Raw genomic sequence first — 13,451 nt, 5'->3', positions numbered from 1 at the left:
GTTGGTCAAACTGACAACTAATTAATGAAATTAAGTGAATTGAAACATAAATGATCAGGGTGAGAAGGAGGAAGGAAGAGGAGGACGAAGGATGGCTGGTTTTACCGGAGGAACTTCTCCACGTCGTCACGGCTACAGCCAGACCAGGAAACATCGCCCAGGTTCTGACCTTTGACCCATTCTCCCGACATGATGTGGAGGCCGTCCGCACATGACTGGTGGTCGTTGTCGTGACTCACACCCATGCTACAGTCACAGAGAGAGAGAGAAAAAAGCATTATTGACTTAAGGTTGCAAAATTCTTGCCTGGGTACCAGTCTGTTTGTGCCATCATGCCACTCCTTAACACTCCTTATCATGCCATGATGCCACAATCCAGGCTAGCAAAATCTCTGAAAATATCCTACAACTTTTTCCCCCAGAAATCCTGGTTGGATGATTTCTCGAATCAGCAGCGTGTAAACTGTGAGGAAATCCAATATGGATTTCAGAAACATGTTGCGACACATTACCAGCACATTATCGACATTATCAAAACCAGAGGACAAAAAAATACACCCAACCTGGTCCGAGGAGGACACACTAGCATGAAACCATAGCCATGTGTCGTTGCCGAAAAACAAGCAAGAACATGAAAAGCGCTGGGAATTTGCAAATAAACATCGGCACAAGTTCACTCAGTCACGGGTATTAAATACGCCTTGATTCCAGTTGCTGAGGGCAACGAGTCAATGCTCATCTGCTACAGATTTCTATCCAGAGAGGGTAGAGGGAAGGGGGGGATGATGGCTTTCCATTTGGTTGCATTCACAAGTAGCACCCTATCCCCTACATAGTGCACTACTTTAGACCAGAGGCCTATTCCCTAGATAGTGCACTACTTTTGACCAGAGCCCTATTCCCTAGATAGTGCACTACTTTTGACCAGAGCCCTATTCCCTACATAGTGCACTACTTTTGACCAGAGCCCTATTCCCTAGATAGTGCACTACTTTTGACCAGAGCCCTATTCCCTACCATATTCCCTACATAGTGCACTACTTTTTACCAGAGCCCTATTCCCTACATAGTACACTACTTTTGACCAGAGCCATATTCCCTACATAGTGCACTACTTTTGACCAGAGCCATATTCCCTACATAGTGCACTACTTTTGACCAGAGCCATATTCCCTACATAGTGCACTACTTTTGACCAGAGCCATATTCCCTACATAGTGCACTACTTTTGACCAGAGCCATATTCCCTACATAGTGCACTACTTTTGACCAGAGCCATATTCTGTACATAGTGCACTACTTTTGACCAGAGCCATATTCCCTACATAGTGCACTACTTTTGACCAGAGCCATATTCCCTACATAGTGCACTACTTTTGACCAGAGCCATATTCCCTACATAGTGCACTACTTTTGACCAGAGCCATATTCCCTACATAGTGCACTACTTTAAAATGTCATTTTTAACTGCACTTCCCCTTTAAAGTGGTTTCATTGGCTCTCTAGTGCAAATGGGAGACAAAAGTCCAGCAATAAAACACAAAGAAACACTTAGAAATTTTGGGGGAAATTATTTGATGTGAGGATTAAATCAGTGGACCAGGTCATGATTTTTTACTTCAATCTTGACCCCAAAACCCTCCCTGTCTTGACAGCAAAACCCCCTCAGATATTTTCAAAATATTCTGCACTGCATGCATGTTCATGATGTATTTTAAGTCACTATTCAAGTACAAATAAAGCACATATATTATCATAAGTCATATCCCATAATACGGAATCCTTCATTAGCAATATATTCCCAACAGTCAACCTTCAGATCTTAGATAATTCCCTTCATGTCTACATTTGGGCTGGTTTCCTCCCCCTTTTTTCTCCTTTTTGTTTTTTACAGCATTTCCAGGACAAAGTGAGACCTTCTGGGCCTATTGTGAAATCGCATCAGTGGCTGGTGAGAAAAGATCATGTGCATCAAGGGTCACAGAGGAGGAACAAAGCTTCTCTCTTGTAAAAAAAACACTTTGATAAGGTTACTAAAATGGAGGTGACTCGCAAGCCTTGTCAGGGACCCAATGGCTCAAGACTAAGCCAGGTCTTTCAGATGCTTTCCTTAACCCACCATTGTCTACAGAGGACATGACCCCATCATTACCGAGGAACAAGTCAAACACTGAGTTCGGAGAGAAATGCACAAAACTCTTGCAACTTCTGCAAGTTGTTCAGAAACAACTGCTAGATAATCCCTGTTTGTTTCTCTCAAGTCATCAGACGCCAGCCAGCGTGGAGTTTACTTAAGGAAGGCTAGAGAGGATGTGAAATTCAGGTTCAGCTCAATATGGATCCTCTGGTTTCTCTGTAAACCGTTCACACCGATACTGCAAACCTCATCCTCCACATACAACACCGGTTCTGCCAGTCACATTCTGTTAAAGTTCCCTCAAAGCACCCACATCCCTGGGTCGCTCGTCTTTTCAGTTCGCTGCAGCTAGCCACTGGAACAAGCTGCAAAAAACAATCAAACTCTCTTCATTAAAATACTCAATCATGGACACTCTTACTGACAGTTGTGGCTGCTTCGCGTGATGTATTGTTGTCACAGCATTATTGCCCTTTGTGCTGTTGTCTGTGCCCAATAATATTTGTACCATGTTTTGCGCATCTACCATGTTGTGCTGGTGCCATGTTGTGCTGCTGCCATGTTGTGTTGCTACCATGTTGTTGTCATGCTGTGTTGTCATGTGTTGTTGCCATGCTATGTTGTTGTCTTATGTCTCTCTTTATGTAGTGTTGGGATGTCTCTCTTGTCGTGATGTGTGTTTTGTTTTATTTTTCATTTTTAATCCCCCGTCCCCGCAGGAGGCCTTTTGCCTTTTGGTAGACCGTCATTGTAAATAAGAATTTGTTCTTAACTGACTAGACTAGTTAAACAAAATAAAATAAAAACATCCAAACACCACATGCAGATGCAGCAGTCTGCATCTGGACTGTGAAGCATCGGATTTGAGGGTTAACGCGACCATTGGTTTTTAATCTCAGTTAGTTCTGCATGACTGGCTATAAATCCCAATGCTCAGGAAGAACATTTTGGGTCCCGTCTACTTCATAGTTTTTTGTAGCCGTTTTATCTTGTGTTTTAAAAATGGCAAATTCAATGAGGCCATCCAAGCCATTGCAAAGACTGAGACTTTGCTATTTTACTCTGAGCTACACAGCTAAAAATACATGCTTTTTTGACTGTCAGACATGTATATTAAGTTTAGTCCCAAATGTATAACAGATGGGATATGCCAAAAGCTATCCGCAAGACCTTTATTTAAATACTTTTTTCCCCTTAATCAAACATCAGTTTCAACTTACAGTAACATATCAAATGACATAACGAATATTTCACTTGATTGTATATTTTTGGAGCAATTATAGGATGAATTCTAATGGCAGTTCAAGGCCATTATTAATCTCTAGTACCTTACAAAAACTACTCAGACCATTAAGGCACATAAGTGCTATATATTAACAAATGATTTTAAAGGTTTATGGAAAAGAAATAGAGTGAAACACAAATTAAAATGTGGTCAAACGAGAGAGATAGAACAAGAATGTTCACAATAATATTTAGCTATTTTGAGCGGAAGATGATGGATGCTGCATTGGATGAATATGTACAATGACCTCATACAAGACAGCCTTTCTTTTGCACCTTGTGTTTGGTGAATGCACTACGTCATGGCTTTCACCTTCCGAAGACAGCTCTGTCATGTGTCATGCTATGCTGGCCCTGTGTCATGCTACGCTAGCCCTGTGTCATGCTACACTAGCCCTGTGTCATGCTACACTAGTCCTGTGTCATGCAACGCTAGCCCTCTGTCATGCAACGCTAGCCCTCTGTCATGCAACGCTAGCCCTGTCTCATGCAACGTTAGCCCTGTGTCATGCTACACTAGCCCTGTGTCATGCAACACTAGCCCTGTGTCATGCAACACTAGCCCTCTGTCATGCAACGCTAGCCCTGTGTCATGCTACACTAGCCCTGTGTCATGCTACACTAGCCCTGTGTCATGCTACACTAGCCCTGTGTCATGCAACACTAGCCCTGTCTCATGCAACGTTAGCCCTGTGTCATGCTACACTAGCCCTGTGTCATGCTACACTAGCCCTGTGTCATGCTACACTAGCCCTGTGTCATGCAACACTAGCCCTCTGTCATGCAACGTTAGCCCTGTGTCATGCTACACTAGCCCTGTGTCATGCTACACTAGCCCTGTGTCATGCTACACTAGCCCTGTGTCATGCAACACTAGCCCTCTGTCATGCAACGCTAGCCCTGTCTCATGCAACACTAGCCCTGTGTCATGCTACGCTAGCCCTGTGTCATGCTACACTAGCCCTGTCTCATGCAACACTAGCCCTCTGTCATGCAACGCTAGCCCTGTGTCATGCTACACTAGCCCTGTGTCATGCAACACTAGCCCTCTGTCATGCAACGCTAGCCCTCTGTCATGCAACGCTAGCCCTGTCTCATGCAACGTTAGCCCTGTGTCATGCTACACTAGCCCTGTGTCATGCAACACTAGCCCTGTGTCATGCAACGCTAGCCCTCTGTCATGCAACGCTAGCCCTCTGTCATGCAACGCTAGCCCTGTCTCATGCAACGTTAGCCCTGTGTCATGCAACACTAGCCCTGTGTCATGCTACACTAGCCCTGTCTCATGCAACACTAGCCCTGTGTCATGCTACACTAGCCCTGTGTCATGCAACACTAGCCCTCTGTCATGCAACGCTAGCCCTCTGTCATGCAACGCTAGCCCTGTCTCATGCAACACTAGCCCTCTGTCATGCAACGCTAGCCCTGTCTCATGCAACGTTAGCCCTGTGTCATGCTACACTAGCCCTGTGTCATGCAACACTAGCCCTCTGTCATGCAACGCTAGCCCTGTCTCATGCAACGTTAGCCCTGTGTCATGCTACACTAGCCCTGTGTCATGCAACACTAGCCCTCTGTCATGCAACGCTAGCCCTGTCTCATGCAACGTTAGCCCTGTGTCATGCTACACTAGCCCTGTGTCATGCTACACTAGCTCTCTGTCATGCTACGCGAGCCCTGAGTTATGCTACACTAGCCCTGTGTCATGCCACGCTAGCCCTGTGTCATGCTACGCTAGCCCTGTGTCATGCTACACTAGCCCTGTGTCATGCAACACTAGCCCTGTGTCATGCAACACTAGCCCTCTGTCATGCAACGCTAGCCCTGTCTCATGCAACGTTAGCCCTGTGTCATGCTACACTAGCCCTGTGTCATGCCACACTAGCTCTCTGTCGTGCTACGCTGTCATGCTACGCTAGCCCTAGCACTATTGTAAAATGACTGTTCCACTGGATGTCATAAGGTGAATGCACCAATTTGTAAGTCGCTCTGGATAAGAGCGTCTGCTAAATGACTTAAATGTAAATGTAAATGTTATGCTACACTAGCCCTGTGTCATGCCACGCTAGCCCTGTGTCATGCTACGCTAGCCCTGTGTCATGCTACACTAGCCCTGTGTCATGCAACACTAGCCCTGTGTCATGCAACACTAGCCCTCTGTCATGCTACGCTAGCCCTGTGTTATGCTACACTAGCCCTGTGTCATGCTACACTAGCCCTGTGTCATGCTACACTAGCCCTGTGTCATGCAACACTAGCCCTCTGTCATGCAACGTTAGCCCTGTGTCATGCTACACTAGCCCTGTGTCATGCTACACTAGCCCTGTGTCATGCAACACTAGCCCTCTGTCATGCAACGCTAGCCCTGTCTCATGCAACACTAGCCCTGTGTCATGCTACGCTAGCCCTGTGTCATGCTACACTAGCCCTGTCTCATGCAACACTAGCCCTGTGTCATGCTACGCTAGCCCTGTGTCATGCTACACTAGCCCTGTGTCATGCTACACTAGTCCTGTGTCATGCAACGCTAGCCCTCTGTCATGCAACGCTAGCCCTCTGTCATGCAACGCTAGCCCTGTCTCATGCAACGTTAGCCCTGTGTCATGCAACACTAGCCCTGTGTCATGCTACACTAGCCCTGTGTCATGCAACACTAGCCCTGTGTCATGCTACACTAGCCCTGTGTCATGCAACACTAGCCCTGTGTCATGCAACACTAGCCCTCTATCATGCAACGCTAGCCCTCTGTCATGCAATGCTAGCCCTGTCTCATGCAACACTAGCCCTCTGTCATGCAACGCTAGCCCTGTCTCATGCAACGTTAGCCCTGTGTCATGCTATACTAGCCCTGTGTCATGCAACACTAGCCCTCTGTCATGCAACGCTAGCCCTGTCTCATGCAACGTTAGCCCTGGGTCATGCTACACTAGCCCTGTGTCATGCAACACTAGCCCTCTGTCATGCAACGCTAGCCCTGTCTCATGCAACGTTAGCCCTGTGTCATGCAACGTTAGCCCTGTGTCATGCTACACTAGCCCTGTGTCATGCTACACTAGCTCTCTGTCATGCTACGCTAGCCCTGAGTTATGCTACACTAGCCCTGTGTCATGCCACGCTAGCCCTGTGTCATGCTACACTAGCCCTGTGTCATGCAACACTAGCCCTGTGTCATGCAACACTAGCCCTCTGTCATGCAACGCTAGCCCTGTCTCATGCAACGTTAGCCCTGTGTCATGCTACACTAGCCCTGTGTCATGCCACACTAGCTCTCTGTCGTGCTACGCTGTCATGCTACGCTAGCCCTAGCACTATTGTAAAATGACTGTTCCACTGGATGTCATAAGGTGAATGCACCAATTTGTAAGTCGCTCTGGATAAGAGCGTCTGCTAAATGACTTAAATGTAAATGTAAATGTTATGCTACACTAGCCCTGTGTCATGCCACGCTAGCCCTGTGTCATGCTACGCTAGCCCTGTGTCATGCTACACTAGCCCTGTGACATGCTTTGCTAGCCCTGTGTCATGCTACACTAGCCCTCTGTCATGCTACGCTAGCCCTGAGTTATGCTACACTAGCCCTGTGTCATGCTACGCTAGCCCTGAGTTATGCTACACTAGCCCTGTGTCATGCTACACTAGCCCTCTGTCATGCTACGCTAGCCCTGAGTTATGCTACACTAGCCCTGTGTCATGCTACGCTAGCCCTGAGTTATGCTACACTAGCCCTGTGTCATGCTACGCTAGCCCTGAGTTATGCTACACTAGCCCTGTGTCATGCTTTGCTAGTAGCCCTGTGACATTTGCACTCAATGGTATTGACTCTGTGATTCAATTCTGTGTCATTTCACCCCGACTGCCTTTGGAAAGTGACTCAAGATACTTTGATGTCTTTGAATTGTAGTCCGCATCAGCGTGGCCTTTGTGAAACTACTGCCAAGTCATGACGAACGCGAGCTCTGATCTCTGAGCTCATTCGGCAGAGACAAGTGTGCTCCAGGACTCATCAACTAGTTTTCCTGTTCGCTATCTTGAGACAGATACATCACACACAAACACAGACATACACGCACACACACATCTCTAGTTTTGTAGGCTCCAATAGCCAACATGTGAATGCATTTAAGTACACGCAGGCACATTCATAGGAAGACTCGCGTCCCAAGATGCATGCTTGCACATAACATGTCATTAACAATGAAATAACTAGTTAATAATTAGCATTCTAGACTCAGATAACCCCATCTCTGTTGAATCAGTGAATCAGCGGGACTAAACTGGGACAAGCACACAACAAAGAAAGCAACCAACTTCGGGCACTGATCTCACCACCCCAGAGACTTTAGTTTGTCCAACAAATCTACAGACACACACAATTGGATAAACAATAGCTTCCCACACACAATCCAATAAACAGAAAGACAAACTGGAACAGCGGCTTCAGCCCTGACAAAGCACAGTGGTATTTTTGGAACAAAATTCAACCAGAAGAGTTTTCTATACAGAGCTAGTGGGGATGATGATGACACACCCTCAGAGGCTTTCATAAGACCAGATGCTACGTTAGCATTAGCGGATCTGCTTACTCTTTCGCTCTGGGGACACCGTGGAGGGCCCTCTAAGGACAAGTAGGCTCTTTTGACTCCCCATACCACCATGAATTTACTTAACAGAGCTTTAGTGCTCAATTCAATCCATATCGCAGAAGTTCAGCGATACAGACTGAATAGAACTCTTACTCTGTTATCAGGGCATAAAATCCAGTCAGTGTATCTTAGCGATCGATTTCGCTGCTAAATTCAGATACAAAACTACTGCGTAGACTTGTGTCGATAGATTTGTTTCCACACAACTCATTATAAAAATAGTAATAGATGTCATACCATGTTTGTGAGAGAATTAAGTTGGTTAGCCTTTGTGGTGGATATCTCGTTTGTGAAGCGTGAGGTGACAGTTGGTTAGCCGTAGAATGTATGCACACATGACTGTAAGTCGCTTTGGATAAAAGCGTCTGATAAATGGCATATATTATATTATTACTATTACTTTGTGGTGGATATCGAGCTTGTGAAGCGTGAGGTGACAGTTGGTTAGCCTTTGTGGTGGATATCGAGCTTGTGAAGCGGGAGGTGACAGTTGGTTAGCCTTTGTGGTGGATATCGCGTTTGTGAAGCGTGAGGTGACAGTTGGTTAGCCTTTGTGGTGGATATCGAGCTTGTGAAGTGTGAGGTGACAGTTGGTTAGCCTTTGTGGTGGATATCGAGCTTGTGAAGTGTGAGGTGACAGTTGGTTAGCCTTTGTGGTGGATATCGAGCTTGTGAAGTGTGAGGTGACAGTTGGTTAGCCTTTGTGGTGGATATCGAGCTTGTGAAGTGTGAGGTGACAGTTGGTTAGCCTTTGTGGTGGATATCGAGCTTGTGAAGTGTGAGGTGACAGTTGGTTAGCCTTTGTGGTGGATATCGAGCTTGTGAAGGGAGTTCTAGGGAGTTTTTCCTAGCCACCGTGCTTTTACACCTGCATTGTTTGCTGTTTGGGGTTTTAGGCTGGGTTTCTGTACAGCACTTTGAGATATCAGCTGATGTACGAAGGGCTATATAAATCAATTTGATTTGATTTGATTTGATTTGAAGTGTGAGGTGACAGTTGGTTAGCCTTTGTGGTGGATATCGAGCTTGTGAAGTGTGAGGTGACAGTTGGTTAGCCTTTGTGGTGGATATCGAGCTTGTGAAGTGTGAGGTGACAGTTGGTTAGCCTTTGTGGTGGATATCGAGCTTGTGAAGCGTGAGGTGACAGTTGTGGGAGAGGAAAAACTTGACTCACTTGTGGCCCATTTCGTGAGCGATGGTAAAGGCTAGGTTGAGGCCGTTGTCCTCAGCTAGGATGCATTTCCTTCTCTCGCTGCACATGCCGCTCAGGTAGGCAATGCCTGCAATGGAGAACAGAGGGAAAAAATGGTTGACATCTCTAAGGCTGGAATCCGTGGTCCGGAGGGGGCTAGGCCTTTTCAAACACCTGAAAGACCTTTTTCCTATTTCCTAATTCTCTGTAAAAAATCCTCATGACTGGTGGTTATTTTTTAAAGAAACAAAATATGCTTCTCTGCATCTCTTCTAAAAATCTGGGTGAAAGATTGAAAGGAATGTGAGTCTTATTCATTACATTTAGTTCCTGCTTGCTTTTTAATTTCAGCAGGCATGCCAGCTAAAATAGTTAGATAAGCTAGCTACTCTAACTTGAGTGATAGCCCGAAATGGCTTATTGGTAGCTAGTTATGGGGTTTGGAGACTTCATTAAAATGCTAGGTGGCTAGTTGTATTACAAAAAATAATAATATACAGTACCAGTTAAACGTTTGGACACACCTACTCATTCAAGGGTTTGTCTTTATTTTGACTATTTTTTACATTGTAGAATAATAGTGAAGACATCAAAACTATGAAATAACACATATGGAATCATGTCGTAACCAAAAAAGTGTTAAACAAATCAAAATATATTTTATATTTGAGATTCTTCAAAGTAGCCACCTTTTGCCTTGATGACAGATTTGCAAACGCTTGGTTTTCTCTCAACCAGCTTCATGAGGTAGTCACCTGGAATGCATTTAAAATAACAGGTGTGGCGGCAGGGTAGCCTAGTGGTTAGAGCGTTGGACAAGGTAGGGTTGGTATACAGAAGATCGCCCTATTTGGTAAAAGACCAAGTCCATATTACAGCAAGAACAGCTCAAATAAGCAAAGAGAAATTACAGTCCATCATTACTTAAGACATAAAGGTCAGTCAATGTGGAAAATGTCAAGAACTTTGAACGTTTCTTCAAGTGCAGTCGAAAAACCATCAAGCACTATGATGAAAGTGGCTCCCATGAGGACTGCCACCGGAACGGAAGACCCAGAGTTACCTCTGCTGCAGAGGATAAGTTCATTAGAGTTACCAGCCTCAGAAATTGCAGCCCAAATAAATGCTTCAGAGTTCAAGTAACAGACACATCTCAACATCAACTGTACAGAGGAGACTGCGTGAATCAGGCCTTCATGGTCGGAATGCTGCAAAGAAACCACTCCTAAAGGACACCAATAAGAAGAAGAGAGTTGCTTGTGCCAAGAAACACAAGCAATGGACATTAGACATAAGATCCAAATTTGAGATTTTTTATTCCAACCGCTGTGTCTTTGTGAGACGCAGAGTAGGTGAACGGATGACCTCCGCATGTGTTGTTCCCACAGTGATGGAGGTGTGATGATGTGGGGGCGTTTTGCTGGTGAGGCGGTCAGGGATTTTTTCAGAATTCAAGGCACACTTAACCAGCATGGCTACCACAGCATTCTGCAGTGATACGCCTCCCATCTGGTTTGCGCTTAGCTATCATTTGTTTTTCAATAGGACAATGACCCAACACACCTCCAGGCTGTGTAAGGGCTATTTGACCAAGAAGGAGAGGGATGGAGTGCTGCATCAGATTGCCTAGCCTATACAATCACCTGACCTCAACCCAACTGAGATGGTTTGGGATGAGTTGGACCGTAGAGTGAAGGTAAAACAGCATATGTGGGAACTCCTTCAAGGCTGTTGGAAAAGCATTCCAGGTGAAGCAGGTTGAGAGAATGCTAAGAGAGTGCAAAGGGTGGCTACTCAAGGCAAAGGGTGGCTACTTTGAAGAATCTAAAATCTAAAACACTTTTATGTTTACAACATGATTCCATATGTGTTATTTCATAGTTGTGATGTCTTCAGTATTATTCTACAATGTAGAAAATAGTGCATATAAAGACACTTTTGACCGGTAGTATATATATTATTATTATTATTATAATTTTTAATGTATTTTTTAAACAGGACAAATCTGAGGGAGCACATGCCCCTGTGGGCATGACGGCTCTGGGGCATGATGGCTCTGCCTACAGTAAACCCTAACCCTACAATAAACCCTACAATACACCCTAACTCTAACCCTACAATAAACCCCAAGTCTAACCCTACAATAAACCCTAACTCTAACCCTACAATAATACAGGATTTTCTCCCTTGTCCCCTCCTTTCTCTTCCATCCAGTAATCAAAGTGGTTTCAGGCCTTTATTTTTAAAAATGTGGATTCGGTTCAAAGGGAAAAAGCCCTCCATTTCATCCACCGTTAGGTAAATTGCCCTAACAGTTCAACATACTAGCGCCATGTCTGGTGTGTGCTCCCGAATTATGGCCTGGAAATGACAGCTGCAACTCTTTTGCTCCTGCGGGATCAGGTTAAGGGGGAAAACACGAGAAGGGGATTTTGTATTTTCTCATGTAGTGGATCGTATGCTGTGACCTTTGATGGCTTAATCACCCCATTGAAAAGGATCCAGAACTAATGCTTTCCATTACGAAAACCGGCAGAACAATCCTGCCTTTGATGGACGAAAATAAAATAAATTAAGTGCAGTTTCTAAGGGCCTGGATGTCCATTAGACAACTTAGGCTCTCCATCTCACCGCACGCACGCACACACGCACACACACACACACACTTACACTCCCTGTACTCACTCCTCCCAAAATGTGCTAATTTTCTATGTTTCTGTCTCTGAGAAACCTCTCAAGACAAGGCAATATGACTGGGTTCAATATGACTGGGTTCAATATGACTGGGTTCAATATGACTTAGTTCAATATGACTGGGTTCAATATGACTGGGTTCAATATGACTCAGTTTCAGGGCAATACGACTGGGGTTCAAATTAAATTAAATTAAAATCTCAGTTTATTAATTTTATTAGTCACATGCGCCAAATACAACAGGTGTAGGTAGACCTTACAGGGAAATGCTTACTTACGAGCCCCTAACCAACAACGCAGTACAAATAAGAATAAGATATAAAAGTAACAAGTAATTAAAGAGCAGCAGTAAAATAACAATAGTGAGACTATATACAGGGTACCAGCACAGAGTCAATGTGCGGGGGCACCGGTTAGTCGAGGTAATTTAGGTCATATGTACATGTAGGTAGAGTTATTAAAGTGACTATGCATAGGTGATAAACAACAGAGAGTAGCAGAAGTGTAAAAGGGGGGCAATGCAAATAGTCCGGGTAGCCATTTGATTAGATGTTCAGGAGTCTTATGGCTCCGGTCTCACTTGCCATGCGGTAGTAGAGAGAACAGTCTATGGCTAGTTCAGGGCAATATGACTGGGTTCAATATGACTGGGTTCAATATGACTGGGTTCAATATGACTGGGTTCAATATGACTGGGTTCAATACGTCTGGGTTCAATATGAGTGGGTTCCAGGGCAATATGACTGGTGTTTCAGGGCTAGACGGTAGAGATTAGCCCCTAATCTGACCATTAGTGAATGCTAGGACTCTCTGGCAGCCCGGGTCCTGTGAAGTAGCAGCCAGTCTCTCTGTTCCCCTGCACTTAGCTGGGCATCTGGCCCTTCTGGGTGTTGAGTTGGCTTGAAAAGGCCCCTATAATGACACCCCTCCACTCCTTTTGAGAAATGTGAGACAACAAGTCACTGTGATCTCGATGATAACGCTGTCTGCCCGTCACCCATTTATATAAGGGCCTTCGTCGGTAGGCAAACCATGTCAATGACAGGCCGTGGCTGGAGGTAAGATGTGTTTGGTCTGGCGTCGTTCCTTTCAGGTGTGTGGAGGGGTGGGGGGGGGGCAGACAATGAATCTTTATGCTAGACGTTTTGACATATTATCTCATATTATCTCATATTATCTCATATTATCTCATATTATCTCCAGCCGGCAAATCCTCCACCATTAGTCAAACCTAAACGTAAAAATGAGGGGGGCGGACTAAAACAAGTTTTACAACAACACAGCGGAGCTTCCACCGAGCCCACAACGGTCTCCAGATTGTCTTCTTTTCACGGAAAGTAATGAAAGCAGCAGAATATTTTTGTGTTCTCCCTCCGTCAGATAGTAAAGAAACGTAACATAAGAACTTGTTTTTTTTTTATGAAGTATATGTTCAATGAACCTGCAACTCCAAATCCAGGGGAAAGAAATATGGACGTTTTATCCTCCCGGAGTACCCAAA

The 13,451-nt window shown here is 45.0% G+C and overlaps 1 protein-coding gene across 2 annotated transcripts in view; it reads right to left on the bottom strand.

Moving 5' to 3' along the window:
• The window catches only part of LOC118375301 (A disintegrin and metalloproteinase with thrombospondin motifs 19-like), a 144,179-nt gene that overhangs the window by 91,223 nt on the left and 39,505 nt on the right, over window positions 1-13,451 (bottom strand). For both annotated transcript variants that reach the window (XM_052525097.1, XM_052525098.1), the window contains exons 8-9: window positions 9,239-9,344; window positions 106-246 (exon numbers count right to left, since the gene is read on the bottom strand). In XM_052525097.1, coding sequence (XP_052381057.1) covers window positions 106-246; window positions 9,239-9,344 — 247 coding nt within the window. The remainder of the gene's footprint in view (window positions 1-105; window positions 247-9,238; window positions 9,345-13,451) is intronic.

This window comes from Oncorhynchus keta, chromosome 9, assembly GCF_023373465.1.
Source record: "Oncorhynchus keta strain PuntledgeMale-10-30-2019 chromosome 9, Oket_V2, whole genome shotgun sequence".
Lineage (NCBI taxonomy): Eukaryota > Metazoa > Chordata > Actinopteri > Salmoniformes > Salmonidae > Oncorhynchus > Oncorhynchus keta.
Note: the sequence above shows the minus strand (reverse complement) of the source record. Positions and strands in the feature narration are given on the sequence as shown.